Source organism: Triplophysa rosa, unplaced genomic scaffold (assembly GCF_024868665.1).
Source record: "Triplophysa rosa unplaced genomic scaffold, Trosa_1v2 scaffold28_ERROPOS154266, whole genome shotgun sequence".
NCBI classification, from domain to species: Eukaryota; Metazoa; Chordata; class Actinopteri; order Cypriniformes; family Nemacheilidae; genus Triplophysa; species Triplophysa rosa.
The window spans coordinates 126,987-154,266 of record NW_026634305.1 but is presented as its reverse complement, the minus strand read 5'-3'; the positions used below and the strand labels follow the sequence as shown (position 1 = coordinate 154,266).

The 27,280-nt window shown below is 43.0% G+C and overlaps 1 protein-coding gene across 1 annotated transcript in view; it reads left to right on the top strand.

Annotated features, from left to right (window-relative positions):
• Positions 1–400: 400 nt before the first annotated feature.
• sap30l (sap30-like) overlaps positions 401–27,280 on the top strand; it is a 47,340-nt gene continuing 20,460 nt past the window's right edge. Inside the window, exons 1-3 of the mRNA XM_057327770.1 lie at positions 401–927; positions 1,480–1,602; positions 11,605–11,703. Coding sequence (XP_057183753.1) covers positions 742–927; positions 1,480–1,602; positions 11,605–11,703 — 408 coding nt within the window. The 5' untranslated portion in view covers positions 401–741. The remainder of the gene's footprint in view (positions 928–1,479; positions 1,603–11,604; positions 11,704–27,280) is intronic.

Genomic DNA, 27,280 nt, shown 5'->3' with positions numbered 1-27,280 from the left:
ACACTAACTGAGAGTCTGTGTCTGACTTAATTTGCTTTTAAGTGAAAAGTTTAGGAGCAACAGGCACTGTATCACAAGGAAAAGACGATTGGAAATTATTGTAGAATAACACGAATGTTTCATGTTTACCTGAAATCACCCTTACAATAACGCATAAAATGAGAACGAAAAGGATTTGGCATGAATATCAGTTTGCGTCGAAAGTTATTCAGGCTTCAATGAAAGCGTGTATGTAAAGTACGCGAGTCGTGTTCATGAAATCAACTATGCAGTAGCAGACGAGCAGGAAGTACAAATTGATTGACAGGCGTGTTAACCAACCGAAACGAAATAGGGAGACTCAGTTGCCCGCCTTTGTCGGTAACGAACCAATAGGCTTTCAAAACTACAACTTCCGGTTTGTTGCAGGACATGTTTCATTGTATGTACATTCTGTCGAAAATGAGCTCGATTGTCGCTGGATAGTTTAAAGCGCTTCCGATTTGATGATTTTCACGGACGCGTTGTTATTTTAGTTGTGTGTGTTAGACCGAGTTCTGCAGCACTTGCGAAGCAGCGTGATTTTCAGTGAACACGACCCAAAGTGTTGAAGGGACTCTGCTTCTGAGGAATCAAGCCCCGGTCCTGAACGCATCACTCAGCGAGCCGTTCATTCAGCTCATCTGAACGCATCAAATACGGCCCTACGCCGGTTTCAACAAATCTGTTCCGCTTGCCCGGGTTCTACTGGATCTGTCCGTCATGAATGGGTTTAGCACGGAAGAGGACAGTCATGACGGCCCGCCTGCGCCGCCGTTCTTCGGTCAGAGTTGCTGTCTGATCGAGGACGGGGAGCGCTGCGGCCGCTCGGCTGGAAACGCCTCCTTCAGCAAGCGTATTCAGAAGAGCATTTCACAAAAGAAACTCAAGCTCGATATCGACAAAAGTGTAAGCGTCATTGTTAATCTGATGATGAGATTTCATTACATTTTAAGTGTAGATAGCCCGTTATAAGTTAACGCTACACCCTGACGCGACGCGACCTGCTATAATCAGAAAAGCTGTGTACTCGGCGAAGTAAAATGTCAGACGGGTAAACAACAGTAAATTGTAGTTATATCGCCTATCGGCAGTCTCATGAAGAAAGTATTTGATTGGTTGACGTTGTGCCAACGTCACGATTCGATAACTCAAATATAAACTTGGAAAAAAAGCAATAGAATAATAGAATCCGGTCGTAAAGACAGTGCAACTGCAGCTCTGTTTTTGTTGAAAAAACTGTGGTGATGTTTTACTACAGTACTTTTTCCTTCAAGTTCTCAAAGAAACGAAGCAGTTCAAACTGGTACAGCGTAAACCAAAACAATGTTTTCTTGCTAGTTATTTAAAGTGCATACTTAAAAGCAGAAACACTATTGTAATTCTACGGTTTTGGTGCTTTGAATAGTGTAAGTAAAGAAATGTAGTGCACATTTAATATTTAAACATTTCATCACGTAGGTTCGACATTTGTACATATGTGACTTTCACAAGAACTTCATCCAGAGTGTCCGCAATAAACGCAAGAGAAAGACCAGTGATGATGGTGGTGAATCACCCGATCATGACGTCGAAGTCCCTGAGGTAAGTAAAGCAATCAAATGGTTTCTGATACTTTGTGGCTTAATAGTTTTTTATTGCATTGTTTGTATAGTGACATTACATGCGCATGTTTGGAGCAGTGAGCATGTGATGGATGTCAGGGTTTTTCCTGGGTCAAAATTGGTCTTCGGTGGTGGATGATTCATCCACAGTTAAAAGTACCCTCATCTTGAACTGTGAGCCCAATACTGACAATAAATCCAAAATAAATGCAAAGAAACGTTTTATTTGTTATTTTATTCTGTTGTTATTATATAGTTTTACAACCTCTTCCAAGTTATATATTGGCTATGAAATTATCTGACATAGTATTTCTGCTTGACTTTTGGAGCAGGTTTTGACGGAATGCGCGAGCTGTGATGACATCACATGGCGCGTCTTCGGCCAAATTATGCGGAAAATCTGCGACAATCTTTAAATTTAGCAAGTTTCTGCAAATTTTGCCGAGTTTGTTTGAGTATGCGTTAAATTCTGCGATCGCAATATCCTGCAGGGACTGGTTTTTTAAAGTCCCAGTGAAATGCCTTGGAACGCGCAGCATTATTTGATGTGTGGACGTAATCTTAACTGAAAAATGCAGAGAGCGCAAGACATATAGAGTGGCCCGCCTCCTTTTAAAATAACCAATAGTGTTTCGTTTATGGCACAGTCAGCCTTGCAAAGCTGCATTTAATGGCGTGATAGCCACAGTGGTGTAAAAGTCTATTAAAAAGAATAGGAAGATCAGTGATACCAGTGATGTGTCATTTGAAGCTTGTTATTTACATTGGTGTGTGTTACTGGCATTTGTCTTCTCCTTTACTCATCAAGGCTGCGATGTCCGATCTCTTCCATAGAGCCTTAAAGGGATACTTTACTACAAAATCAAAATTTCCCCATGTTTTACTCACCCTCAAGGCATCCTGCCTGAATATGGTTTTCTTCTTGAAGAATAATGCAGTCAGAGTTATAATACCACAAATCATTTTACTTCCAAGCGGTAGAATGGGAGTGAATGGGTGTTGACTTTCTGAAGCTACAAAAAGTGCATCCTTCGATTAAAACACTGCTCGACGCGGCTCCGTGGCCTTAACAAAGGTCTTCTGAAGCGAATCTATCTGTTTGTTTTAGGGCTGCAACGACGCAGTTAAGTCTACTACTAAAATACGTTGACGTGCGTGAAATGCGTCGACGCGTTGTATTATTTACGTTTATCTGCTGTAATAGCAGTTTCTGTTCCCGGGCGTGTGTAAGTTAATCAGCAGAACAAGAGAAAGTATAATACACCTGACAAACAGCGATCGAGAGCCTCGGACGCAGTAAGTTAGTGAATGACGGAGGAATTCCCCCTAACGTTACCCCCGGATCATCACAGCATGGACACGCAATCACAAACGGACGGAGAGGGGAACGTAGATGTAGACTTTCATAATAAATTACTTTATTTTAACACTACGCTTTACATTAATGATTTACATTAACGCTATTGTACTAGTGTAAGTTAGTGTATGTGAACCTTTGCAGATTGTGACCCTGCTTAAATTACTCTTAAGCTTCAAAAAGGACTAACTATCATGAAACCACCAATGCACTTTTTATGTCATTCGATAGCTTTATGCGAGGAATAAACCAATATAGCATAATTAAGAAACTCTGACCTCCGCTGGTGCTGTCTTTCAATTTCCAGTCAGTATGCGTGTGTACGGTGACGGTCAGGACGCTACTCTTTCCAATATGTTCCAATGTTTTCATTATTCTTCATAATGACAAGATGATAGTCTATGGTTTTGTTTAAAATGTATTTTGCTAGAGACTGTGAGTTAACGTTACTTGCTGAGTTTAGCTTAGTTTATTAGGGTGCGTTTACATTTGGCATTAACATGCGATCTCGGTGATCCGAACAACCAGATCGGATCTTCAGACAATCAGGACACAGCGCGTTTACACTTGCCAACAAGTGGCTTCCACATCTGGTTAACTGATCGGATCTCTATAGTTTCCCGCCCATTATTTTAATAAGCCTGCAATTTAAAAATAGCCCCGTTGCGGGGAGATTTCACACAACACGTATAACGGGGAGGATGAGCATGTTACACATTTGATACGCAGCCATGTTGAACTCGAGGCAGCGGTGGGAAGTAAACCGCGGTTAAAACGATTAATGATCTTATATGTGAAAGTATAAGCAGAGGACGTTTGTAAAATGACACAAGCTTTTGTACTTGAGCTGTGGCGGGTTTCACTCGCGCGCGCACACACAGACTCTAACGGTGTTTTTAAACACATCATTTGTTTATTCATGTCACAGACACATAAAATAATCACATAAGTAGGCCGAAGTTCCTATGATCAAAAGCGATCACTTACATTGTTCTCGTCTATTTGGGTTGGTTCGGCTGAAAGTGACAGCGCGTCGTTTCTTTGGTCTGCGCCCTAAATAGCGTGCTTACTGACATCAGCTATTAGCAACACTATACAATCGTGTTTCTGTGTGTAAATGATATACGGTGTATTCAGAGCTCCGTTTCAAGCTGCCCGTCTGCCGCTTAATCTGTTTTACGGGGACGGTACTTTCGAGTCAGATCCGTGGGCGTTGCTTGTTGGTTTTGACTAAATCTTTGGTGTTTCAAGTCTTACGAAATTTTTACCCTAACCCACACCCTAACTCTAACCATCTAAACTACCTATGATTGTTAAAATTGATGAAAAAACACGTTTGGGTGATGACGTCAGACTCGAAACACCAAGGATTTAGTGAGAGCCGTACGAGACACAAGCGGCAGCAGCCCTTGGGGAACCAGTAAACACACACACGTATGTTAGAAACAAGCTGGTATAGTGATGCCATTCGTGTCTGTGACATGTAAATAAACAAATGATGCGTTTTAAGCTGGCACTGTGTGTGCGAGTCAACGCCATTCATGGCAGTCACAAATACAGCGATGATACAGCTGAAGTGGTCAAGTAAAACATCTCGTGTGATTTGACATAAATCCTCTGTAGGTTAAAGTATCCATGATAATTTCGCGGGAAAATGAACGACTGCAACGTTCGGGAGCAAGAGTAAACTTTCCGTTACATTTGTCAGCTGCTCCGCAGTCTGATAGGCTTCGGACAGACGAGAGAATAATGACAGTGGGCGGGGTTTTCTGTGAAATTGTACCGGTGAATGTAGATAAACTGTCTGGATTGCGTTTACATTACACTGAGATCCGATCACAATGCGTCCTCGACTACCTCTGGATCAGGACAAGCTGATCGGATGACATTCCGATCAGAAGCGCGTTTACACTTGTCTTTTCAATGTGTATGTGGACAACATCCAGATACAGATCGCATGTTAATGCCAAATATAAACGCACCCTTTGAAGCACTGGAAGCGGTCTGAATATTTTCATATGAAATAACTCTTTTTAAACCTGATTTAACTGTAAATTGTTGGATTGATGCAACGCACTAGGTGTTAGACATGTAACATATCATCTCTTCTCGTTGTGTTCTAACTTTTATTTACTTTGGGGAGCAAAATGATCCCCGGGACTTCAGAAGGAGTAGGTGCTTTAAAGGGCACGTATTTTGCAAAATTCACTTTTATAATGTGTTAAAACATTAATACGTGTCCACAGTGTCTGTAAACAAGCAGTCTAAACAGTAAAAAATGTGCTCACCGTAATTCAAAAACCCTGCTGTTAAAAGCAAAGATTTGAATTTTGCCGTTAATGTCATCACTCAACTGCAAAGCCCGCCCAGCAGTGGTGACGATCTGCCCTATTTGCTTAGACACAGTCCCATGTGGGAAGTACAACAGTCGCCATCGTTAGATCGTCACTGGAGCTACACAATGTCTGTGCCACGGAGGGCACTACAGTTGTTCTGTATTAGGATGTACCGACCAGCATAACTGTCTCCATAGACTCCCGCAAGCTGAGTTATAGAGAACAGCATGGTTCAATTTAATTTATGAAGGCAATGTCCCGCTGAGAATCGGTAAAGTATTTCACGTTTCCGCTAATCATTTCACGCCGGACTGCTTCACGAATGAGGGCCAGTACAACGCTGGACTTTCAACGAGGTTGCTACTGAAACCGGGAGCAATACCAACACTTCATGCCCAGTCCTCATATCCAGCAGAAGCAGTAACGTTAAGTACCACATAGGGATGGGCATTTCTGATCATATTTCATTTCGAGTACTGGACAGGTTTGAAAAACGAGTACTCGATTAATTGGGGGCGGGGCGTGTCCCCCATCCCATGGTGACAATGAAAATATTTTAATTACAACACTGATACGAAAATTTATGTTAATAAAACTATAAGATTGAGTAAATAATTAAATCGACACAGTGAATTTTTAATAATCTAACAATCAATGTTTTTGAAAACAAAGTAAACATTTAAAAGAAATATCAGCGTGAGATGAAACGTCATCTCTGCCCTGTCACATTTCTGTCTGTCAGTGTCTAACGGTAAAGTCTCTTATGCTCATCTGACATGTCTGTCTGATAGTAGTGGTCTCACCTGACATTTTGTCTCCAAATATACTGGTGTGGAGCAGGGTGAGCGTTTTTAATCCATTCAATTTCTTATGAACTTCAGCGCACGTTCACGTGGCGCTCGCGGAGAAGAGGAATACTCTCTTTGCTCCGCGAGCGCAACGCGAGCTCAGCTTCCATGGGAATGGATTGAAAACGCTCGCCCTGCCCGCGAGTGGCGCGAATACAACAAACAGAAATTCTGTGCACACTGGATGCAGCGCAAAGAGACGCAACAAACGTCCAGTTTCTTTTTGCTTTCGCCATGTTGCATCGCGCCGCTCGCATGCGGTGTAACGTTAGACAGATTGTAAGATGATAACGGATCAAACTTGTAGTAGATTTGTATGTTTTGTATGCTGCTTGGCGCCGTACATTTTGCACTAGACTGTATTTTCGTCATGTTTATCAAAGTGAAACCAAGCATCGCTGTGCGCTTTCAATATGCCCTTCTGTGCTCCGGACTTGACTCTGGACCGCAAACTCTCGCAACGCAACAATCAAATTTCTGGGCACAACCCGAAATGCCAGCATAACCAATCAGAAAGAAAGAAAATAATTCAAAACTGTATTTAAACCCACAATCGATCATCGTTTTCACTATCGATCGTCGCTGTCGCGTTCGAGTACTCGAGTACTCGTGCCCATCCCTAGTACCACACCTCATATTGTTGCTGATTAGTGTTTCAAAATTGCCACTCTTAATGTGCTTGTTATCGCGCTATATTGGTAATGTTGCTAACAATAGAAGTACAGCGTCTAATTGTATTTATTGACGCTGCCCTCATATGCTGTCGGGCTTATCGTAAACAATACGTAAAGTAAGTGTGACAGTACATGATAGAACAACGTTGAAAGCGTAGTATAACTGTAGTAATGCTATAAACTATACCTGCTCGACCTCCATGCAGCATTTATTATCTGGCTCTGTAGTCATTTTACTGCAATTCCCACACGAGCACCTGCACAGCGATTTATACATTATCATGACGGACCATGCTAATGCTTATCGATCACTTGAAGAACGTTCATTTCACAATAACTTCAAAATTACAACTAACCATTCGGAAACGTCCTGTTCAATTCTTAAGGTTGTCACTTCTTGTGTCTCTCCATCAGTGTCAGACTCTGGTTCGTACATGTAGGGCTGAACACCACTAACAATTACTGACATTTTGATGTTTTGTTTTGGCCGGTACGCATCCGCACGAGTTCCTGAAACTCCTCCCTGGGACGAAAAGCTCATTAACATTTAAAGAGATACAAGCAAAATCGGTGCGTTTTTACACACACTCAAAAACGGGTAACTTCAACATTCTATAATAAATGATCCGCTGGGTATTTTGAGCTAAAACTTCACATACACACTCTGGGGACACCAGAGACTTATTTCACATCTAGTAAAACCATTCGAACAACCTCTCCTTTAAGCGCATCATTGTGCGTCAGGGATGCGCATAACTGTAAATAACGAAGCGAATGCATTAAGCGCATCATTCTGAGTTCAGAGGGTGCGCTGGCTCGCTTTAACGCCACTCTGCATTAGTCTTTTATACGGTGATTGTTTTGTACAATAAACAGAGACAGATAGTAGTATTTTTACTTTTACTCAATTACATTATGAGACTGAAAATAGAGTCGGATATTACTTGGAGGAAAAAATACAGAGCATATATCATGCTCTAGTATTTCATAAACACATTTTTAATGTTTTTACATTTACATTTAGGCTTTTATCCAAAGCGACCTACAGATGAGGGAAACAATGGAAGCAATTGGAACAACATAAGGACAACAAAAAGCATAAGTGCAATAAAAAAACTGGTCTCATATAGCCTACCACAGTATACAGAGCTAAGTTTTTTTTTACCTTTAATACAGTGCTTAAGTACATAAAATCAGTCTTTTTTTATTTTTAAAATGAAAACTACTTAATTAAAAGAAGATTAAAATGTTAAAACAACAATATTTATTTATAAGATGTAGTGGAGTAAAAAGTATGATTTGCTTTATAATGTAAGAAAATACTAGAACTTATTGTTTTTTTGCAAAGTTTGCCAAAGGATTAATAAAGTAATCCAAAAAGTCTTTATTAGATTAATAAAAAAGAAAAATTGTTATATTAGTCGACTAATCGAAAAAATAATCGTTAGATTAGTCGACAATTAAAATAATTATTTGCAACCCTAGTTTGTTTGAGAAATATCCATATTGACAGTGCTATTAACGTTGATGTCTAGCTTCTGTCATCTCTTGAATGCACGAACACTGCATTTTTTGTTTTGTTCCAAAAGGATAGCGTCTACTCTGGCGGGAGCTTTCGTTACCGTCATTTACTCAAGATGAGTAGGGGGAAAATGTCAGCGGTCTCCACCTGTAAAACCATTCCGGTTTTGGGTGTCATCTCATTGTTGCCCATCTTGTGCACCTGTTGTTAATTCATGCTGAACCTGTTGTTAATTCATGTGACGCTGCATGCATCGAGTTTGTTTGTTTGTGTGAGTGGTTTAAAAGTGTATACGCATGGATCATGTTTATATGTACACGTAAGTGTCTATAGGTGTATGTGTGCATGAAGTTTACATGCATATGCAAGTTATAGTATAGTATGCACTAGGGCTGGGCAATGTGTAGGGATGGGCGATATGGCCCTAAAACTCTATCACGATAATTCCTGGTATTTCTTGCGATAACAATAAAAATGACAATATATCCATACGCCATCCACCGCTGTTTTTTGCGTCAAGTGATAGTAGCTGCATGTAGTCTGGACCCTCAGAAAAAAAAATATTATCAAAAAGTAAAACTTATCCCAAATCAAACAGCTCCTAAAATATACCTACAGTATTTTTGTAAATATAAAATATAATAGTGAGATTCTACTTCAAAAGGTTGTAGTAAAGAAAAGTTAAATGAACTAAAGCTCAATAAACACATCATGTCATACCTAAAACTGTATATATTCTATTGTTGGGTGGAAACGATTGATCGCATCACGCTGTCAATCACTCAATCACTGATCAAAAGTTTAAGACCATAGCCTTAAAAAGTTAAAATCTGCACAAAAATATGGCTTTCTTCTGGCAGTCACACTGTAATGATCTCCGGATGGCAAAAAGCAAAAAGGCTTTCTGTCTTTGAACGTGGCAGGATTGTTGAGCTGCACAAGCAAGGGCTCTCTCAATGTGCCATCGCTGCCGAGGTTGGAAGCAGTAAGACAGTCCTTGCAAATTTCTTAAAAGATCGTGAGAGTTATGGGACGAAAAAGATAAGTAGTAGACCCAAAAATATTTCATCTGCACTGAGCCGGAGGATCCGACGGGCTGTCCGTGAAGACACAGGGCGATCCTCAACCCAGATTAAGGCCCTTTCTGATGCTGACTGCAGCCCAATAACCATAAAACAGCATCTGCGAGAGAAGGACTTCAAGAACAAAACGCCCGCCTGCCAAAGGACTTCTTCCAGGAGAATAAAGTCACTTTTTTGGACCATCCTGCATGTTCCCCTGATCTAATTCCCATTGATAACATTTGGGGATGGATGGCAAGGGATGTTTTCAAAAACAGACGTCAGTTCCAGAACATGGATGCGATTCGTGAAGCCATCTTCACCACATGGAGCAACGTTGCCACCAGCCTCCTGGAAACAGTCGCATCAAGCAAGCCGAAACGAATAATAATCAACCAAACAGAATTATTTATTTAATCAAATAAAGTTTTTATATAATTTTCAACTAACTTTTCAGCCCATAATAGCCAACTGAATGAACCAGTCTTACTAAATGAGCAAAGCTCATTCACATCTTGCATTCTCTGTGGTTCGCTTTAAATGATTCAATGATCTCTTATATTCGCTAGTAACTGAAAAGTTCAATAGTTCAATCGGTTCAAATGAGTCATTCATGTGCGAGTCGTTCTGAACGCTATGTGCGTCCATACTGGCGAACTCGCTGTGTACAGTATACGCTGATTCAACAATCCAACTGCACAGCTAAAGACATTACAATGATGTATGTCATGTTAATTTAAGAAATTTCAAGAAATTGAACGTACTTGGATGCAAAACGAACAGCCGTGAAACACAGGCTGGCTCTTGTTCTGCAACTCTTTTTAGTGCCTCAGTGTGCTGATAACGAAACAGCGCTTCCACTGTGGCGTAATGCCGGTACTGCAGTTACAAATGACAGTCTGTTAAATGCACGCAGCATTTCTTGTGGAGACACCCGACATAATTTTGGCGAGAATCTGTGGTGGCACGACATTTGACAGAGGCGGCCTTCTTCAATTTCTCTATGCAGGAAAAACCCTGCTCTCTGTTTTTTGTCTCTTGCTCCTGTTTCTTGTTTTGGTATTTTGAAGCAGTACTTACAACCTGGTTACGATCGACCAGCGAGAAATGCGAATACTTGTAATGTTTCCCCCGGTCTTAAGATTTTGTTCAGGAGTATATTTGGCTTAAAAACACTCAACGGTTGTGTAAACGACACCCTTTTTGCCTTGCCAAAAACACCTATACTCACAGCAACCCGTTTTGGTGTATGCCTCCTTCAATGCTAATGAGTTACTGTGCACCCAATTCAGTTCAATTCAATTTTATTTATATAGCGCTTTTCACAGCTTTACAGGGGAAAATAAGAAAAACACAGAAAAGGTCAAACACAGCACAGTGCATGGTGTTTATAGAACAAGCAAGATCATTCTACTAAATAATAAATATTATCTAATAAAAGCAGTCTCCCGGTGAGCAAGCGGGTGTAATCGTATTTTCTGGACCTGGTTAGAACTCTGGCAGCTCCATTCTGAACTAACTATAGTTTGTTTATTGATGATGCAGGACAACCACTAAGTAGTGCATTACAATAGTCAAGTCTTGAGATCAGAAATGCATGAATTAGCTTTTTTGCTTCAGCAACACATAGAATATTTCTTAGTTTGGCAACATTTCTAAGGTGGAAGAAGTCTGTTTTGGTGACATTTCTGTCCGGGGTGTTTACACAACGCATGTAGTGTTTCCCAATGCTGGTCCTCGGGTAACACCTCCCAGAATGTTTTAGATTCAACCTGATTCAACTCATCAGCTTGTTGGTGTGTTATTACGGAGACATTTCAAACATTCTGGGAGGTGTGCCCCGAGAACCAGGGTTGGGAAACACTGGTGTAGTGCATGCCATGGCCATGCAGTGGGTGCTAACATGCAGATTAATGCGCGGTAATATTATTATAAGAACCCCTTTCTATGTCACAAGGGGAGCGAAATCTGATCGGCTCGATTTCTCACATGCTTGCAGAAAAAGGCTTACCAAAACAAAGTTACTGGGTTCTTTTTCAAGTTTTCTGATTTGCTAGATGTACCCTGGACCCAATTATAGCGCTTTAGAAAATTTTGGATTTTCATCCGGTGTCTGTGAAACCGGGGCTGAGAGACTGTATCTGTATTTCTGTGGTTTATCCATACATGTGTTTTGTTTGTCAGGTGGATCTGTTCCAGCTGCAGGTGAACACACTGAGACGTTACAAGAGGCACTACAAGATCCCAACAAGACCTGGATTGAACAAAGCCCAGCTAGCAGAGGTATGATTTAAGTCTACTTGCTTAAAGCAATAGTTCACCAAGGAATGAAAATTCTTTCTTACGACCTTCGTTCGTCTTCAGAACACAAATTAAGATAGTTTTGAGAGATTTCTGATCCCCCTTAGAAAGCAATACCACGTACACTCAGTTAAGGGCAATTTATGGTCATGCGTAGGACTACGTAGCCTCTACGCCGTAGGCAGCGCATCTGTTTTTGTTTTTACTTGTGCGTTGTTGTCTGCTTCTACCACTAGTCGTCAGTGTCTAGTCGCGTGTTACTTGTGTAACCAAGACAATAGCTGAATAAGAAGCAGCTTGTTGTGTACATTGTCGGAGAAGCTTAAGCAGTGATAGCAATAAGTAAACAGTCACTTTTGTTGCAGATTCAGTTGTTAATTGCAGAACAAATAATTTACGCATTCGCAGAGTTTTTTTACCTGAAGGAGGGGTTTAATCAGACCAATCACAGCGCTTGCGGTCGGCGTAGGGTCTGTGTCGAGTTGACTCGTTGTTACATTTTTGGAGAGGTGCACATCAGGCTATGCAGAGCTATGCACAGCCTACGGCATAGGTCCTATGCACAACCATAAGTTGCCCTTTAGTAATGACATCGCTAACATAGTCCATGTGACTACCTAGAAGAGATTCTAAAATGAATCACTTTCAAACCTAGAATTTATAGAATGAACTATATTTGAGGCAGTATACAAAGAAAAAATAGATGCGTTTAGATATTCCTTAATTTTTAGTTAGGAGGATTCTACCATTATAAGAAAGGCCCCTAGATGAAGTAGAAATGAAAGAATTAAAGTTTTGCTTATGCCACGTGATCATGGTGGAGGGTCACTAGATTACGTGGGACTAGTAATATTAGCCACACCTGTTCACTTGATTTGAGTTGGAGAGAGGGTGAGCAGGGATCATGTATTTCTTTGTTGACCAACAATAACAATATAACAGAGAAATATCAGTCTGCGCAATAGTGTTGGGCGATATTCAATATAATCAGATCGTTCTATCGCCAGCCTGTGGATCGCCGATACACGATAGTATCGAGGGGCGGGGCAATTACGCATTTATCTATGACAAGCTGGTTATGTGGACAAAAACAGAAGCTTATGTGTCTAGAAAATGCTCATGTGTGACTGCAATTAGCATTCTATCAGAGTTTAAATTCAGTGCAGTTGGCAACATTGTTACTTACCAGCGCAACCTTTTAAACAAGAGAAAGTAAACTATTGCTATAAGTCAATATCATTCTTCCAAATGCGTCATTGATGCCCGCGTGCACTGTTATTACTTGATTGCCAAACGGGAACAACTCGTGCGGTGGTTTTAATCCCTCACGCGCATAACAATTCTGCGAGGAAAAGCCCGAGCCGCGCGCATCACAAGTTTATCGTGCACTGAAAACTCAAAGCCCGCACATTGTAAACTCTCTCTGGCGCGTGGAAAAGCCCGAGCCGCGCGCATCACAAGCTCTCTCGTGCATTTCGCCATAGTTTCAAAACAAACTGAAATTTTTTCTGATCTTTTTACACTTTTCATAATAACACAACGATAAAGTTGTTTGAGGCGTTGTTTCTGGATCTTATTCTGCAATGCATGCATCTGTCACTTAATCAGACCACCGCGTCACGTGCTCACACAGGCGCGCACAGTGGTGCGGTGTTTACAGACTTTTTTCCTTCAGAGACTAGCGTCATTTTGGATAAACCTTAAATTTAAGTGAGTGGAAAAATGTCTCTCTGCGTCTTTTCCGTTCAGTGAGTGGCAGAAGCAGCACATTCATAACCAAACAGTAAAAAAGTTACTTGTAAGTGAATGATTACAAAACAGCGTTTACAAGCACCTGTCATTGTTACTGACTGGACATATGATTATAAACATTTCTTACGTCTGTAACTGGCAACTGCAAAGGCAACGGTTAGTAATGTGAATCTCACTCAGCCTTCCATTCCATTCCATTTTTTTATAAATTAATTTTGTCCTCCTCAAACTTGTATTGGACAATGTTTAAGTTACATCACAGACTTCTCCATTTTAGGAGATTAAATGTTTATTTATCCTCAACAGTTTACTATTGGAAAATGTTTAAATAAACCTTTTTATTTTAAAAATTTTAAAGGCATATTAAAATTTTAACTATAATGAATATTTTTTGTGATTATTTAGTACTCTGTTAAAACAATAGTTCCCTTTCTATCGGTCTCTCGACGTTGTGTCGAGCCGACAGATGGGGTTCGCTCTTGAGAACCTATCAACTTCTGACTAGTTTAGAAAAGGCCAATGAAATTGGCGAATGAAATTTGCATGCCGGACTCCGCCCCCGGATATCCGGATATAAAAGGGAGGCGTGCTGCATTCATTCACCTTTTGTTCTTCAGAGCCTTCACACTGATCGACTTCGAGACTTCAAACTCTACGCCGAATTACTGCTGGAATCTTACGACGTGGTGCAGCGGACGGTCCCTTCCTGCAGCGACTTCCCCTGGGCGTCTCGGCAGTGCCAGAAGTGTTCGAGTGTTTTTCTCTAAAAGAGCAAATTTCTCCAGCGTGGCATGTCCCGCTGTTCTCACTCATCGAGGAGGGGGACGGACACGATGTCTGCTTCCAGTACGCTGGGGCAGACATTGTGGATGCGTCCTGCCCGCACTGCGGGTGGTTGACGATTCAGACGTTGCGTCACGGTTGGCTGTGTTCCCACGGGACTCAGCCACCACCTCCTCTGCTCCCTGTTCCGTGACGGCAGGACTACGGCCCTGCTGTCCGCTACGGCAAGCAGCGAGGGTGATATGAGCGTTACTGTGAGGGTTACAGCCATGCTTTCCCAGGCCGCCGTGAGTGTTGGGTTGCAGTGCCCGCACTGCCTCTCCCAGCACTCGCGGCTGGCTACATGGCGCCTCGGGTTTGAGCCCCCAGTGCAGTGTTTTCCGGAAGTGCATGAGGAACTTAGTAAGACCTGGAACGCCCCCTTTCCGGCACGTTTCACGTCAAACAAAGTTGTCACCCTCTCTTCCCTCGAGGGTGAGACAGCTAGATGATATGTCGATGTCCCCCAGGTGGAGTATGCCGCCACGGTGCACTCGTGCCCGCACGGTGCACTCGTGCCCGTAGGCGGCGGCCACCTGGGGGGCTCGACCTAGACTCCCGTCCAAAGCATGTGGGGTCTCGGCATCTCTGGTGTCGAGAGCTTACATTGCGGCGGACCAAGCTTCCTCCTCTCTCCACGCTATGGCTCCTGCCAGGCCAAGGCGTTGAGAGAGCTCCACGAGGGTAAGACCGACCCAGCGCTTATGCAGGAACTCCGTGCCGCCACCGACCTCGCTCTACGGGCGACCAAGGTGACCACGCGGGCCCTGGGTCGGGCGATGTCCACACTTGTGGTCCATCAGAGACACCTCTGGCCGAACCTTGCACAGATGACTAATGCTGAGAAGGTCCGCTTTCTCGACGCACCCATCTCGCAAGGGGGGGCTGTTTGGTGATACTGTCGAGCTGCAGTTCTCGACAGTAAAGAAGCAGACAGAGGATATCAAGCATATCCTCCCCCGCCGCGACTCGGCCGCCCTCGGCCGTCGAGTCCCATTCACCGTCTGCTTCCCAGCAGCCCTGGTCCTCTTCGACGCCCTCCGGCTCTGGCGTCCCCCACTCAGGCGCCCCCCCCCCGGAAGAGACATCGAAGAGGAGACCATCGCCCCATCAGCAGCTGCGGCGAAAGCAGAAGCGGCCCTCATGGGAAGACCCCAGGGAGATCGAGGCTACCATCGGGCCCGACCCCAGCCACATCACTGGGGGATCGGATAGGGGTGGTTGCTGCCCTGTCTCACCATCTGCTGGCCCTCTCCTAGCTTTGGCTTCCCAGGCCGTCAGAGGTTGGCTAGGGAGGACGATCCGTCTCGGCTACGCGATCCAGTTCGCCATCCTCCCTCGTCATCGGCCGTTCCTGCAGTTCGCTTTCGAGGGGCGGGCATATCAGTACAGGGTCCTCCCCTTCGGTCTGTCCCTGTCTCCGCGTGTCTTCACGAAGATTGTGGAAGCCGCCCTCCTTCCCCTCAGGGAAAGAGGTGTGCGGGTACTGAACTATCTCGACAACTGGCTAATCTTGACACACTCGCGAGATCTGTTGTGTACACACAGGGACCTGGTGCTCCGGCACCTAGATCGGTTGGGGCTACAGGTCAACTGGGAAAAGAGCAAGCTCTCCCCTGTGCAGAGCATCCTCTTTTTCGGTATGAACTCGACTCTGTCTCCATGACAGCGCGACTGACTACAGAGTGCACCCAGTCAGTGTTGAACTGCCTGAAGCTTTTCATGAAAAACCACCACCCCCTCAGCGGGGGTGGTCCCCCTCGGGTCGATGCACATGCGACCGCTTCAACACTGGCTACAGTGTCGGGTTCCTTGGAGAGCGTGGCACACCGGCAGCAGGTGTATGGTCATCACGCCTTTCTGCCGACGCACCCTAACCCCCTGGTCTCCCATGACCTTCTTGCGGGCAGGGGTCAAGGCACGTTGTGGTGACGACGGATGCCTCCCTGCAGGGTTGGGGTGCCATGTGCAACGGGCACACAGTGTCGGGGCGGTGGACGGGCCCTGCGTTGGCATATCAACTGCCTAGAGTTGTTGGCTGTGCTACTTGCACTGAGGAGGCTACAACCTCTCGTGCAGGACAAGCACGTGCTGGTCCGGTCAGACAGCACAGCTGCCGTGGCGTATATCAATCGTCAGGGTGGCATTCGCTCACGGCAGTAAACACGACTCGCCCGGCGCCTCCCCCTCTGGAGTCAGCAGGTGATCCGCTCCCTGCGAACCACACACATCCCAGGCATCCTGAACCAGACAGCAGATGTGCTCTCTCGTCAGTCGACACCTCGCGGAGAGTGGCGACTCCATCCCCGCGCAGTCCGGCTCATTTGGGAGCAGTTCGGCCAGGCACAGGTGGACTTGTTTGCCTCCCCGGACTCCACCCATTGTCCGCTTTGGTACTCCCTGACTGAGGCACTCCTCGGCACGGATGCCCTTGCGCACAGCTGGCCGCGGGACAAGCGGAAGTACGCCTTCCCCCCAATGAGCCTCATTGCACAGACCCTGTGCAAGGTCAGGGAAGAGGAGCATCAAGTGGTACTAGTTGCGCCTTACTGGCCCAACCGGACTTGGTTCTCAGAGCTGGTGCTTCTGAAAACAAATCCCCCCTGGCCGATCCCCCTGGTGAAGGACCTGCTTTCCCAGGGGAGGGGGCACGTTATGGCATCCCAGGCAGACACCTGGAACTTCCATGTCTGGACGGGACGAGGAGATCCTGAGTGGCCCACCCCCGGTGGTTGGGACATCACTCAGGCTAGGGCCTCGGCCACTAGGCGGCTATACGCCCATAAGTGGCGCCTCTTCTTGTCCTGGTGATCTTCTCGAAGAGAAGACCCGTGGAGTTGCTCGATCGGGAACGTGCTGTCCCTTCCTCAAGGGAGACTGGAGAGTAACCTGTCCCCCCTCCACACTGGGAGTGTATGTAGCCGCTGCGGCCGCTCATCACGACCCAGTTGCTGGGAAGCCTCTGGAACAGCACGACCTTGTCATTAGGTTCCTAAGGGGCGCGAGAAGGCTACCGCCTCATCCACGCTCCGTACCCTCTTGCGAACTAGGTGGCGGGCCTCAAGAGGCCCCGCCCCCTTCGAGCCTCTCGGAGCTGCCGCTCTTTCTCACCTCACGATAAAGACGGCTCTCCTGATGGCGCTCACCTCCAAGAGGGTAGGGGACCTACAAGCACTCTCCGTGTCCACAGATTGCCTAGAACTCGGGCCCGGTGATTCTCACGCTATCCTGAGACCCCGGCCCGGCTACGTGCCCAAAGTTCCCACCACTCCCCCTAGACACCAGGTGGTGAACCTGCAGGCGCTCCCCCACCGGGGAGGAAGAACCAACCCCATCCGCGTTGTGTCCAGTACGCGCACTGCGCCTCTACTTGAACCACACGCAGAGCTTCAGAAGCTCTGAGCAGCTCTTTGTCTGTTTTGGAGGTCAGCAGAAGGGGAGGGCTGTCTCCAAACAGAGGCTGGCGCACTGGATCGTGGATGCCGTCGCTACGGCATACCGATCTCAAGATCGCCCCTGCCCGTTAGGAGTGAGGCACACTCCTCATGGGCATTGGCTCAGGGTGCCTCTCTGGCAGACATCTGTAGAGCTGCAGGTTGGGCTACGCCCATCACCTTCGCGAGGTTCTACAACCTACGCGTGGAACCGGTGTCAGCCCGTGTCCTGCAGGGCAACATGTAGGACCGGCAGCCGGTAGGGCGTACGCCTGCGAAAGCCCTACCCCTTCCTCTAGGGGGATCAGCGGCTATTTACGCCTCCCTTCTTTCCTCACTGGGTAAAGAACAGTCATCCCATCCATCACTAAGCACCTCCTGGGGGCAGGCTGGGCAGAGCAGCCCTGCCCCCTTAGGCCGGGTAACAGTTGAGTTATCTACCACATAGCTCTAACCGAACCTAGTGCTCCAGACGTGGTAACCCCCCCCCCGTCGGCGGTTCCGTCTGATGTATCCTCATGAATGGTTCCCACCTCGGCAACCCATGACCTCACTAGGTGGACTCCCACCTTGCGGTTAACTGCTTCAGTCCGCATGTTTTCCCATGAGTTCTCCCCTGATGGTGAGACCATGTGGTGTCTCCACTAATTCCTCCCTATGGTAGGTAGTGGTCTCTGTAGCGTTTTTCCCCCAGGGAGAATAATGCTTACCCAGTGGCCCTTACGGTGCCGGGCGGCTTCTCGCTGTTAGAGAATCAAGGCCTCTGCCCGTGACGGCCGGTGGCAGGGGCTTCCCACCTTTTCTTCAAAAGCTCTGGGACCGCCTACTGGACGGTTATAATTTCGCACTAGCGCTCACGTCTGACTCGCCCAGGCCAGTCAGCGTCGCTCCGCTAGAGATTGTGACACGGCACAGCGCTGTGGCGTTTTCCATAGGAACCCCATCTGTCGGCTCGACACAACGTCGAGAGACCGACAGAAAGGGAACGTCTTGGTTACGGATGTAACCTCAGTTCCCTGATGGAGGGAACGAGACGTTGTGTCCTTCTTGCCACAACGCTGGCCGCCGCAGTGGTCGAGGGATGCTCAGGCTCCTCAGACCAAAAGGTGAATGAATGCAGCACGCCGTCTCCCTTTTATACCCGGCGGAGACCGGCATGCAAATTTCATTCGCCATTTTCATTGGCCTTTTCTAAACTAGTCAGAAGTTGATAGGTTCTCAAGAGCGAACCCCATCTGTCGGCTCGACACAACATCTCGTTCCCTGCATCAGGGAACTGAGGTTACATCCGTAACCAAGACGTTATATTACATTAACATATATTACATAATTACTGTAAAATATAACAAAATTCTAAAAATATTACAAAAGACAACATCAATTGTTGCAGATCAGCAGCAGGAGTTAGATTTTATTCATCATCTGAGAAGACAGGGTTTTTCCTGGCTCAAAATGAGGCGGAGCCAAAGTGACTTTGACATATTAAAAGTTCTAATTTAAAATTGGATGAAAATGACAATAATTACATTATATTATTATATTTATTCAACCAAACAGAATTTTTTTTTTAAATAAAATAAAGCTTTTTTAGCATTTTCAACGAACGGACTAGCCAACTGATTTAACTAGTCTTACTAAATGAGCATCTTGCATTCTCTGTGGTTCACTTTAAATGATTCAAGGATCTCTTATATTCGCTAGTGACTGAAAAGTTCAATAGTTTAAATGAATCTGTTCAAATGAGTCATTCGTGTGCGATTCGTTCTGAACGAAATTTCGTTCATACTGGCGAACTCGCTGTGTACAGTATACGGTAGGGATGTAACGATTCACTCAGCTCACGATGCGATGCGATTCACGATTCTGATCTCACGATGCGATTTATTCACGATTTACTCACGATTTATTTTTAAAAAATGAGTTGAAAAATTAGAAATGAACAACTTCCCTTGCATTATTTCTTAAATGCTTTACGTTTCTTTGCATAATAAAATAATGTTTTATTTCAAATAACAAAAGTAAACTGCAATTTTATAACAAATTAATAATAGAAAAAGTCTCTTTAATATAAACAAACTAATACTGTCTGTGCTTTTCTTGGATTTTTTTGCATTTAAGAAATATCAGCATCCACGTTTAGGTTTGCAGTGAAAATAGCGGCCCCTGCTGTTCAAAAAATGTATTGCGATTCAGTTCAAGCCTCAACCGAATTGAATCGTCACTCATTATAACCGATTTTCAACCGGCTCACGGTGAATCGTTACATCCCTAGTATACGGTGATTCAACGATCCAACTGCACAGCTAAATACATTACAATGATGTACGTCATGTTAATTCAAGAAATTAAACGTACTTGGATACAAAACGAACAGCCGTGAAACACAGCTAGCTCTTGTTCTGCAACTCTTTTTAGCGCCTTAAGGCCCGATCAGATTGCGGGAGATGCTAAAAAGCGAAACGAATACCCGACGAACCAAGTTTTCATATCAACGATGAAATGAATGTTTGCTTTCTTCTATTTGACGCCCACACGGTAGATGCTGATGGAGAATACATTTCAGGCCTATACATTAGGTGGCGCTCAACCGCTATTCAGGCTTTGGCTGCGGAGAAGAAGAAAAGCTTAAAGCTTAGCGCGTAGCATTACAGGCTACTAGTACTGTTTGCTTTACGTACTTACAACAGCAGAACAAGAAATGGATTTCTCCAGCAGCAGCGAAGAGGAGTTTATTGTTTTTTGCCTGAATGAGCAAAGGAAGAGAAAAAGACGATATTGGGCTCACCCTATTCTTGAGAAGAGACAAGAGCATGGGGAGTTTAATAGATTGATCCATGAGTTAAAGCTGTACCACGATCGTTTTCATTGTTATTTCAGGACGATGGTCTGGGGGTTAATTAGTTACCAAATGGCATTTGCATTGCAGCTGTACTAGTTAAACAGTTGTAAAATATGTGTACACTTGACTTGATGTTTGTTTACATGTGCCTGTGCTTTCTACCTACAAGCAAAACTGCTTAGTTATTGTATATAAATAAAAATAAAGAAATTTGAAGAAACTGATTGTATTTGATGACTTTTACTGGTACCACCAATATATTTGTAATATCCCATACTACAACATAACATGTGAATTGTGTTCATATGAAAGATTATATATATATTAGTTTATATATACCGTTTATACTTTTATATTTGAATGCCACAGAAATTATTTTGTAGTCGCTGTGAGTTTTTTTCTTTCAAAAAGTTCTGTCTGTTCTGACACCAACGACAGTAACAACATTCTCTCCATTCTCTCACAACAGCTTTCTGAGCCTTTATCGCCCCCGCATGCCCTCAGTGGCTCTAGGCGCGTGACGTAAAATGCTTGATTCTTATTGGACGGTCCGTTTCTTCGCTTTGCGAATGGGGAAAGATTCGTCGCACTAGACAAAAAATATTTTCGCAGTCTATATGAAATGCTTCATAAGAATCTATTGTTTTTGTTCTAGAACGTTATCGCGACGAACATTCACACCGAATATTCGCGGGCAATCTGAACGGGCCTTTAGTGTGCTGGTAACGAAACAGCGCCTCCACTGTGGCGTAATGCCGCAACTGCAGTTACAAATGACAGTCTGTTAAATGCACGCAGCGTTTCTTGTGAAGACACCCGACATAATTTTGGCAAGAGTCTGAGGCGGCGCGACATTTGATGGAGGTGGCCGCCTCCAATTTCTCTATGCACGAAAAACCTTGGAAGAGCGAAGTGCTGACTGACAAGATGATGGCGGATGCTTTTCTGGCAAAGAACATGTAGTAGAATATGTAAGCACTGTTATCAAGAGCCGGTTTTCTTTTTGTTCTAATTTTCAAAAGCTGGTGCTTTGCCATTTATTTAAGAAAGTTTTTAGTTTTGTAATTCTTTCTTATTTGTTTGTTTTTTTGTTTTTTTATTTAACAAATGTTTTTTGTTTCATATTCCTTTCTTATTCTTTTCTTTTTTTGTGTGTTATTTAATGCATTTTTCTTATTTCTTTATTTAACAAACGTTTTTTGTTTCGTATTCCCTTCTTATTAGTTTCTTATTTATTTATTTGTTGCACAATGTGTGCCGTGATTGCTCGTTTTGTTAATATAGGCAACTTATCTAACGTAAATGTTTTTATTTTCATTTCTTATTTATTTTTTGCTTAATGTATGCTGTGATTATTCGTTTAGTAAGGTCTGTGTTTAATATAAGCAAATGTCATTGTACTTTTTAATAGTTTTTTGTGTTTTTATTAAGAAAGAAATTGAACCCACCATTAATTCAAGCAATTGCCGTTCCCGAATTTCCGCTATTTTAAAACTGAAAGTAAAATAAGTCATGCGCAGGGCCGCATCTTCGACCATACCACAGCAAACCCCTCACCCCCAGTGTTTTTACACGTCGATTAACCGATGGGAAAATTTCATCATCGCTACAAACTAAAATTCACATTTGTCTACGAGACTGCGTTGTCATGGTTTCTACGGCAGTGTAATATTGGTACTTGTAGGTAAGCTAACCTGCTTGTACCAATAAGTGGAGGCATAAAATACTGAGTGACCAAAAAACGTGCTTTTATTTACAAGTGCCAGTTAGTCCCATTGAACTGCAGGAGTATTTACAAATCCATATTTACGAAGTCTGGCTACGCCACGCAGTTGGCCCAAACTTCAATAATGGGGTTTGCTTACTGTCTGACTCACTCAATGAGCCCCGGACAATGCCTCGAGGAGCCTTTAAATAGCTCAAGCCCCTCCTTCAGGACTAAACCAACAAATAAGAAAAGGGTAAGGGAAAAAACAAATAAATAAAAATAAAAAATGCATTATAATGGCAAAAGAATAAGTAAACCGCTGAAACACAAAATTATATAAACAGCTGGTACCAAATATATATAAATACCCACAAGAAAAAACAATATTTACTTGTTCCCATGTTGAACAGTACACCAACGCCCCTCTACAACTAAACAGTTGGATGGCACCTTCTAGTGGCGGGAACGGAATATAGAAAATGGCGACTGACCATGGTTCGGTTTTCACTGTTAGAATTGCAAGATGAACCTGTACGTAAGTATAACTGTTTGGATATGTAAATAAACAAAAATGTAAACCAAGAAAAAAACCTTTAACATGAATACTTGCTGCAGTGTTTATTTCCTTTCCACACCCATAAGCCATTCTTAAGGTGTAACTTATTAAACATTCAACTACAGAAAACAAAATCCCAGTGTTATGTGCCAGACAACAACAATCAACAAACACATACTGATAGGATCACAAACCTTTCTGCGTAAACTTGATGTATAATGTACAAGTCCAGCTTAAAGCAAGAGTCTATTCAAACTAAATGTCTCTCGTCACAGGGTCTCTGTGACAGGCAGTAAAAGCGGAAACCGAGGGTAACACCAGAGACTGTTTTATTAGGGAGATGCAAGGTCTGGAGAAAGCATAACGGCTTACACAAATCATGTGAGGCACCTCAGCCAATCATATAACAGCATCTAGTCTGCTTTCCAGAATTCCGCGATTTTTTTGACTAAAGGTTGCAGGCTTACCATCTAGTGTCTTTGGTAACGCGGATATGACGCCATTGACAGGCGACTGCAAGACACAGCCCTGTGTCACTGGTTAAAATGATCTCACGATTTACAAATGGTTGGAAACATTTGAGTAGGGCTGGACAATAATTCAATAACAATAACTATCGCAATAGAATTAATTTCGTTAATTATGATATGGTTTTTAAACACATTTTCGATATTTCAATATACATTACACGTCCGGGTCTGAGCCCTCGCTCTGCTCCGCGGCAGTGGCTACTGGTGTTATGGAGCCCCACTCCATCTTGCCCGAGTATAAATCTCTAGTTTAAGCCCGTGTTCACACTTAACTTATTTTTTTGAGAAGAAAAAGTTGGCCAAGGCGCTTTTTTAGTAAAAAAAACGCTGGCAGCGTTTGGTTACAAACAGCAGCCGAACGCCATGACTTCGTCGTCAGTGTGCATGAAGGCAGCACAGAGAAACAGATAGGAAGCGTAACGGAAGTCTATTTGAATTACAAACAGAGAGCGTATTTGCAATAACTAATCACATATTTAAAAACTATAATACTAATTTCTCGCTAGAAATGCAATCAGAAGTTGTTGAAAGTGAAAATTAAACTTACATTTATACAAAACTATGCTTAAATTGGGCGTTTCGGCCACCATTTTATTTTTTCGAGCTGGAGCCTTCTCGACCAATCACGTTCCTCGCATGTTGTTATGGAAACGACAGGTCTCTGTCATTGGTTAGCTGGGGAAAAGGAGATTGACGTGGGCGTTTTTTTTCCAGAAAAGTAGAACTTTTTTCAACCTCTAAAGACGCTCTGAGCTGCAGAAAAAGACGCCGGAGCTGGCGTTCAAAAAAGCGCTCAGGACGTTTTTGAAGACACGGTTTACTCCATAGGATTATAATGTAAAACAGACGCTAGCAGCTTCGAAAAAGAAGTCAAGTGTAAACACGGGCTAAGTTTAATATTGATCATTTTTGTCCGTATATTAATTTACAAAACAGATCTGCAACTTACTAATGCTTGCTTTCGGAAAATAAACACGAACAAGTTTAAACAGATCTCAATGTCAATTTCGAGGACAGAATGGCAAATTTCGTAGTTTTTTATAGCTAACTGAAGCACACTGTAGGGCCTTTGAAAGACACTGAAATGAATGAAAACGGTTCTTAATGTCAGCTTGCAGGAGAGCATGGCAGATCTTGTATAAAGTTTTGCCAAAAAAAAAGGGGAAATCCAATCATACAGAAAATTCAGTGGACGTTAATAATTGAAAATTATTAATTTAGAAGAATATGTCAAAAGAAAAAAAGTGTCAAGTAATGGGAGGCCTGTGCCCCTGTAGAGCTCTGAAAATATGACAATGCTTTAAAGCACATTTGAAGTTATGGAATTATGCTTTGAAGCACGTTTAGAAAAGTTATTCTCAATTTTATTGGTAAACAACATGATTCTAATATTTGAAACTTACACAAGGTAAGGGCACAGTCCTATACAAAAATATTTTATTCTAATAATCATATATAGCTTTGCACACTGCTGGCATCTAGAATGATTTTGACCAGCATTTTATTGTTCAAATCAGAGGGCTCTCTCAACTTCTAGCTTACATTTTACTTTTTGTAATACTACTACTACTACATTTTATTTATAGGCGCCTTACTGACACTCAAGGACACCGTACAGCAAACAGTCAACAATAACAACAATCATCATTAAAGACAATTAATACAGGCTAAATACAAGCATAAAATAATCACACAAAACTAATACAAAATTACAAAAAAGCCTGCCTAAAAAAGTATGTTTCTACTTTTAAGGACTTGTGGTAACGAGTTCCAGAGGTAAGGAGTATGGCGTTATTATAATGACAAATGTCGCGAGCGCATTATTACAAGGCGAGAGCGCATTCTTGTCATACGAGCGCGCGAATCTCTCCGCTCGCACGCCGATTTCCTTTGCTCGTGCACAAAACTGGACGCGCGCTTTCAACTATACGCTGCTCTCTTATGAATTTTCTCTCCTCTCGCTCAGTGAGCGTGTGCGCACTCAAAATGCGTTCCGTGCGTCCACGAATCTTTTGGTACTCTTGCTCTCGAGAGGTCCTCCTGTGTGTTCCAGGCATTATAGGCTGTCAAAAGTAGTCAACCAATCAGGGATAGGCTTCCACGGCGGGCCAATGAAAACGCGACCTTTTACATGGCATCTTATTGGTTGAAAGTGACTCGACGTTTTCAACGAAGCGAGATGGATCCACCACGTTCTCAGGTAACAATATTAATATATTTGATGCAACATTATTAGTCAAATGTGTATTAGAAATGAACGGGGCATTAGGATGCTTTGTAGGCTACATATAAACATCAGTTTAACTACCATGTTATTCAGACAAAACAGGCCAACACCCTCAAGTTCATGTGGTCCTCATGCATGTCCTACACTAAACATAATATTGTCAAAATAGTACTAAATTGATTACCGAATAATTTAGATTGGTGTCTTAAGTTAGCTTTATTCTAAAATAATATTTACTACAAGTAACGGTACACATCAAAACAATAATAGCATTGGAGCATTTGGAAATATCATATAGTATTCTATACTTATTTGGTTATGCATTTAATGCGTTTGCAGACACACACTGTAAGTGTTCTGCATTCAGTGTTCCAGAAGTTCAGGGCACACAACTGAACTTCTATGCAATATACCAAACGCTCCCTTACCGTTCATTTATAATATACATTTGATGAATAATGTTGCATCAAATATATAAAAATTGTAACCTGAGAACGTGGTGGATCCAGAGGCGTATTAAGACCTCTTGGTGCCCCCCATCCACCCACCTACCCACACGCAAGAATCCACTCATTAAAAGATTTATATATTAAAAGATTTTATAAGAATGAAACTCAGCAATTTACAATATACTATTTTACAAGAATTACACATTAACATGACACTTTTGTAGAAAAGAACACGAAAAACAACTCTTCATCAATCATTTTTAACAATTAGGCCTACTGTAGTTAAGAGGTCGCATTTTCATTGGCCCGCCGTGGAAGCCTATCCCTGATTGGTTGACTACTTTTGACAGCCTATAATGCCTGGAACACACAGGAGGACCTCTCGAGAGCAAGACTACCAAAGGATTCGTGGACGCACGGAACGCATTTTGAGTGCGCACACGCTCACTGAGCGAGAGGAGAGACAATTCATAAGAGAGCAGCGTATAGTTGAAAGCGCGCGTCCAGTTTTGTGCACGAGCAAAGGAAATCGGCGTGCGAGCGGAGAGATTCGCGCGCTCGTATGACAAGAATGCGCTCTCGCCTTGTAATAATGCGCTCGCGACATTTGTCATTATAATAACGCCATAAAGGAGCTGCATGACTGAAAGCTTGAGAACCCATAATAGTGCAAGTTTAAGTGCAGCAGATGATCTGAGAGTGCGAGTCGGAGTGTAATTGCAAAGGAGTTCTGCTAAGTAGGGAGGAGTCAAATTATTGAGTGCTTTATAAGCGAGGAGAAGGATTTTAAAGTTAATTCGATATTTAACCGGAAGCCAATGCAGGTGTTGTAATGTGGGAGTAATGTGCTTGGTTATAGGAGTCCGACAGATAATTCGTAATTATAATATTGTTTATATCGTTATCGGAATTATATCGTATTGACCGAAATGCATGAATATATTTCAATATAAATTTTGGCCATATCGTCCAGCCCTACATTTGAGATATTGTAAGTACTCAAATGAATAAAATATATAACACTGGCCTAGTGGTTTTGGGATATTTTACTGCAAAAATATATATAAACTGTCTCTTTAACTACATATTTGAAGTACTACATAGTACTTCCGAGTCTTTGTAATGTGTTTCAACAATACATTTCTATAAAGTGTTTAGAAACAATTCTCAGATTTCTCTTTACCCAGAGTTTAAATGTATTTATTACATTTTTGGTAGAATTTTATCATAAGCCAATTTGCA